Raw genomic sequence first — 6,358 nt, forward strand, 5'->3', positions numbered from 1 at the left:
GGTTGGGGTGTAGGGAAGGAAAAAATGAAACAAGATGGGATTGGAAGGGAGACAAACCATAAGGACTCTTAATCTCACAAAACAAACTGAGGGCTGCCAGGGGGAGAGGGCGTAGGGAGAGGGTGGTTGGATTATGGACATTGGGGAAGGTATGTGCTATGGTGAGTAATGTGAAGTGTGTAAACTGGCAAGTCACAGACCTGTACCCCTGGGGCTAATAATATATTTTATGTTAATAAAAAATTAAAAATTAAAAGAAAAAAAAAAGCTCATTGGGGCACCTGGGTGGTTCAGTGGGTTAAGCCTCTGCCTTTGGGTCAGGTCATGATCTCAGGGTCCTGGGATCAAGCCCACATTGGGCTCTCTGCTCAGTGGGAAGCCTGCTTCCCCCTCTCTGCCTGTCTCTCTCCCTACTTGTGATCTCTCTCTCTCTGTGTCAAATAGATAAAATCTTTTAAAAAAATAACTAAAAAATAAAAAAAGCTCATAATGAGAATCGCTACCCTGGCCTTCTTTTGAGGCCCATTGGCATGAAAGATCCTTCTCCATCCCTTCACTTTCAGTCTGGGTGTATCTTTAGGTTCAAAATGGGTCTCTTGTAGACAACATATGGATGGGTCCTGTCGTTTTATCCAATCTGCAAACCTGTGCCGTTTTATGGGCGCATTTAGGCCATTCACATTGGGAGTGATTATTGATAGATATGTTTTTATTGACATCGTGTTACCTTTGAAGTCTTTCTTTCTGTATATTGTCTCTATATTTCTGTTCAATACTATTCTTAGGCTTTTTCCTCTTTTATAGAACCCCCCTTAATATTTCCTGCAGTATAGGCTTGGTGGTTGCATAGTCTTTAAAGTCTTGCCGGTCTTGGAAACTCTTTATCTCTCTATCCATTTTGAATGTCAGTCTTGATGGATAAAGTATTCTTGGCTGCATGTTCTTCTCATTTTGAATATATCTTGCCAGCCCTTTCTGGCTTGCCAGGTCTCTGTGGACAGGTCTGACGTTATTCTGATGGGCTTTCCTCTGTACGTAAGGAGCTTCTTTGTCCTAGCTGCTTTCAAGAGGTTCTGCCTACAATTATAATTCTTCATTCTTATTATTAGGTGTCTCGAGGACTTTCGAGAAACTGTAATCTTGGGGGGAAACCGTTAGGCCTCTAGTACATGAACGCTGGTTCCATTCACGAGATTCGGAAAATTTTCATGAAGAACTTGTTCCACTATATCTTTGGAGAACAGTGTGGAGATTCCTCAAGAAATTAAAAATAGGGGGCGCCTGGGTGGCTCAGTGGGTTAAAGCCGCTGCCTTCGGCTCAGGTCATGATCCCAGGGGCCTGGGATCGAGCCCCACGTCGGGCTCTCTGATCCGCGGGAAGCCTGCTTCCTTCCCTCTCTCTCTGCCTGCCTCTCTGCCTACTTGTGATTCCTCTCTCTCCGTCAAATAAATAAAATCTTTAAAAAAAAAAAGAAATTAAAAATAGAACTTCCCTATGACCCTGCCATTGCACTCCTGGGTATTTACCCCCAAAGATACAGATGTAGTGAAAAGAAGGGCCATCTGTACCCCAATGTTTATAGCAGCAATGGCCACAGTCGCCAAACTGTGGAAAGAACCAAGATGCCCTTCAACGGACGAATGGATAAGGAAGATATGGTCCATATACACTATGGAGTATTATGCCTCCATCAGAAAGGATTAATACCCAACTTTTGTAGCAACATGGACGGGACTGGAAGAGATTATGCTGAGTGAAATAAGTCAAGCAGACAGAGTCAATTACCATATGGTTTCACTTATTTGTGGAGCATAAAAAATAACATGGAGGACATGGGGAGATAGAGAGGAGAAGGGAGTTGGGGGAAATTGGAAGGGGAAGTGAACCATGAAAGAGTATGGACTCTGAAAAACAATCTGAGGGTTTTGAAGGGGCAGGGGGTGGGAGGTCGAGGTGGTGGGTATTATAGAGGGCATGGATTGCATAGAGCACTGGGTGTGGTGCAAAAATAATGAATACTTTTATGCTGAAAATAAATAAAAAATAAATTTTTAAAAAAGCTCATAATGTCTAAACAGTATATTCAATTTCCACTTTCTTCAAACTCTGAAGCCATTGGTCTCAAAATGATGTCACAGCTTAACTCAGAGGATGACGATATAACAAAAATGTTCTGTTGAATAAGACACAATAAGGGGCATTATTAGAATCTTTAAAGCTGAGGGGGAAATGGCTTTCCTCATATTTTTGTTTCTGATTTGCAGTTTTGCCCAGACTCTCTGGAGATTCCCAGCTTCCATAAGTCAGATACCCTACTATGTCCCTTTCAGTAACCTGTAAGTGTAGGGGTTGCGGCTGTGGGTTGAGAAAGTTACTCTCTCTTTTTAAGACAACAAGCCAGAAAACTCCGAGTCTATATTGGGCATGGGTGAGGGCTAGGGTGTTGGGCCTGGGCATGGCACCAGTGCCTCAGGGGAGGGAGGTGAGAAGCCCCATCATTTACTCCTTCTCTGTCCTCCTCCTATCTTCATATAGATTTGAGTTTCTGACTTGTATCATTTCCCTTCTCTCTGAGGAACTACTTCTAACACTTCTTGTCCAGGCAGATCTACTGGCAAATTTCAATTTCCTCTGTCTGAGAAAGTCTGTTTCTCCTCCACTTTTGAAGGATAATTTTACCAAATACAGAAGTCTAGGTTGGTGGGGTTTTCTTGTTTGCATAATTTGCAAGAAGTCTGATGGAATCTCTATTCTTTTTTTTTTTTTTAAGATTTTATTTATTTATTTGAGAGAGAGAGAGAGAGAAAGAGAATATGAACAGGGTCAGGGAGGCAAAGGGATGAGCAGACTCCCCCTGAGATCATGACCTGAGCCGAAAGCAGATGCTTAACTGACTGAACCACCCAGGCACCCCCGTTTTCTTCTGTAACCTTTCTGTGGATTTCCAGTCTTCTACAATGAGCATATACAACTTTTAAAGTTAGAGATAGGCAAAACAAAACAAAACAAAACATTATTTTAAGTAACAGTGGAGCATAACACAGTGTAGTTCCTTACATCAAGACATTTGTAACTCGAGTTGATAGTACTTTGGAGTTGGGCTTCAGGGTGACACGCTGCAGGTCGGAGACAGTAACTAGTGGATTCTGTGCCTTTGGTGATGGTGTAAGCTTCTTCCTTTCATCAAAACACTGTGTCTTCTTTAACTTCACAGTCAGTAGATCTTTAACTGTTATCTGCATGGGTCCATCTCTTTTTAATGGCCCAGCCTGCAGGGCTTTAGTGCGATCGGATTTTCTGAGCAGCACAGGTGCTGTGGGTGGCGGAGGCGGAGGCAGAGGAGGAGGTGGAGGGGGCGGGGGCGGCGGAGGAAGAAGAGCAGGAGTAGGGGTGGCTGGCTGTGGCAATGTGGGAGGAAGTATCGCTCGAGATTCTCCAGGGGTGTTTAGCACGCGGGCGGGCACATTTTTGAGTTTACCACTTATGTGACAGGTTTGACCACAGCTTGGGCAGGAAGAATTTTCCAAGACAGTCTTCAGTGTTTCCTGGAGCTTGCATAATTCACTTTCCAAAATGCAAAACCGTTGTTTTAGACTGTGGAGTTCTCGGCGGCAGAAACGGGATGGAAAGATGGTGTCTTTCAATACTTCTAAACTCTGGGCCATGCAGTTCTGGCACCAATTGTATATAGACCACGCTCTATTTGTCCAAAGTTTTACAGTATCTTTGATATTAGGAAGTCTAAAGTTCCAGGATGGTCTTAGCCAACTTCTGCTAAGGGAAGTATCTGCTGAAGGAATAACCACTCTTTCTGGTGAGGGTGGTGGCGGAGGAGGTGTGATTAGCTTGGGCTGAAAGTGAGAGGCTTCTCTTTTTTTGAATAATTTTTTTGCTTTGGCTTTTAGCTTTCTTCTTCGTTGCTTGAACTTAGGCATGATTTAAGTCTAAGAGCCCGGGATCTGATGGGAGTCCTGGAATCTCTATTCTTGTCCCTCTATAGGTGAGGTACTTATTTCCTCAGGCTCTCTTCAAGATTTTCTCTTTTATATTTCTGCAGGTTGATTATGATACATCTTAGCGTAGTTTTTTGATATTTTCCTGCACAATACTCTCTCAGGTTCCTGGATATGTCGTTTGTTGTTTCTCATGAATTTTGAAAAATTCTCGGCTACTATTACTTCAAATACTGCTTCTATGTCTTAGTCTCTTTCCTCTCTTCTTGTATTTCCAGTATGTTTGCATTCCACCTTTTTAAATTGTCCTACAGTTCTTGGATATTCTCTTCTTTTTTTCCCATTCTTTGTTGTCTTTGCTTTCTAGTTTGGGAAGTTGCTATTGATGTGTATCTTGAAGTTCACAGATTTTTTTTCCCCTGCATGTCCAGTCCATTGATGAGCCCATCAAAAACATTCTTCATTTGTTATAGTATTTTTGATTCTAGCATTTCCATTTGATTCTTCCTCAAGCTTCCATCACTCTGCTTACATTACCCATCTGTTCTTGCATGTTGTCTACTGTTTCTATTATGACCCTTAGCATGTTAATCATAGTTATTTTAAATTCCTGGTCTAATAATTCCAAGACTTCTGCCATAGCTGAGTCTCGTTCTGATGTTTGCTCTGTCTCTTCAAGTTGTGTTTTTTTTTTTCTCTTTTACCACGCTTTATTATTTATTTGAAAACTGGACATGACCTGCTTGATAAGAAGACCTGAGGTAAACATGTCTCTAGTGTGAGGTTTTGCTTATCTGGCTGGGAGTTTATCTGTATTTACTCTTTGCTGAAGCTGTAGATGTTAAAGGGTAAAAATTCCCCTGTGTCCTTGGGTTTTTTTCTCCTCTCTTGTCTCTGGGTTTTCTTAGAGACTTCTTCAGTAAGATCTGAGGCTTGTAGGCCTTTCAGTTGTAATCTGGTACTGTGCAGGAGCCCTGCGGCTGTGCAGGGGGGAGGTATGGAGGGAGGAGGAGTGTTCCCAGACCTAGTCTATTAGATCTCAGTTTTCAAAGAGCCTGTGCCCCAGGCTGTTACCTTTACAAAGTGTTTCTCAGGCAACCACCACCCTCCCCTGCTCTTAGGTAAAACAGGGAGTTTCATGGGGCTGTTGTTGGGTATTTTCCAGGCCTCAGGTCTGTTAGACTCTGGTAAATCTCAAGGTGGTTAGGCTCTAGCAAAATACTGTTCCTTGAGGGCAGGCTTTTGTTAGCATGAATAAACTGCTCTGGCCATATTTCAGAATGACTACTTCTCCCCACCCCTCATGGAAGGCAGGAGGGAGGTTTTCTCTGATTTCCACTCTGGACACATGGTGGGGCTCCTATCCTCTGGACATAAGCTCACAAAAGTGCGGGGTCCCCTAACTAAGACAGGACAGGGTCCCTCTTAATTTCTAATTCCCAAGTTTGTGCACACTAGGCCTCCAGCAAATTGTCAATTTAAGTTTTTCTATCCCAGTACTGGCTTCAGTCGCAGCTTCTATTCCTAGTAAGCAGTGAGATTCAGTATTCACCGATCTCTCCAGTTTCAGAGAGAGTAGTTTACTCTAGACTTTACCTCTCTGATGAATCTAACAAAAATGTCTGATTTTCCATTTTTTCAGTTTTTATCCTGTTGTAGGGACCAGAGTGACAATTTTGGCTGAAAATCAAAAGTCTCATTTCATTTTTTTAAAGTTTGCATTTCTTACAATAAATAATGATACATGTTTTTTGATGCACATGTACATTCATTTCTGTTACCCCAGGAGTGAAATATCTGGGTCCCTGGATGTACTAGTTTTTAGGGCTACTGTACAATGCCAAATACAATGTTGTCCCTCTACATACATGAGACTTTCTGTTCCATTACTCACCAGCACTTGGTATTGTTAGTCTTTCTAATTTTAGCTATTCTGGAGGATGTATGAAAAATATCACTGTGATTCTATTTGGATTTACATAATCATTAAGGAAGTTAAAGACCATCTGGATACCTTGTTTTATTAATTATGTATTCAGGTCTTCAGCCCATTTTTCTATTAAACTGCATTTTTTACTGACTGATTTATAAGAGTTCATTTCCCATCCAGACATGGACAGGAGCTCTTTGTTAATTACACAGATCTATTCCCACTCTGTGAATCACTTCTTCACTAACTTAATGATAATGACATTATCACTATCATTAGTGATATTAGTATCATTATCACTATTATTAGTATCATTATCACTATCATTAGTAATAATGATTAATGACAGAAATTCTTTTTTTTTTTTAAGATTTTATTTATTTATTTGACAGAGAGAGATCACAAGCAGGCAGAGAGGCAGGCAGAGAGAGAGGAGGAAGCAGGCTCCCCACTGAGCAGAGAGCCCGATGCGGG

General features: G+C 41.7%; 1 protein-coding gene across 1 annotated transcript; it reads right to left on the reverse strand.

The window, feature by feature from the left end:
* Positions 1-2,792: 2,792 nt before the first annotated feature.
* On the reverse strand, positions 2,793-4,092 carry LOC122900082 (proline-rich protein 11-like). The gene has a single exon (XM_044238458.1). It carries the CDS (start codon positions 3,934-3,936, stop codon positions 3,055-3,057), a length of 882 nt encoding a protein of 293 aa, XP_044094393.1. The 5' UTR covers positions 3,937-4,092; the 3' UTR covers positions 2,793-3,054.
* Positions 4,093-6,358: the final 2,266 nt, after the last annotated feature.

Source organism: Neovison vison, chromosome 1 (genome assembly GCF_020171115.1).
Source record: "Neovison vison isolate M4711 chromosome 1, ASM_NN_V1, whole genome shotgun sequence".
In the NCBI taxonomy this organism is placed as follows: domain Eukaryota; kingdom Metazoa; phylum Chordata; class Mammalia; order Carnivora; family Mustelidae; genus Neogale; species Neogale vison.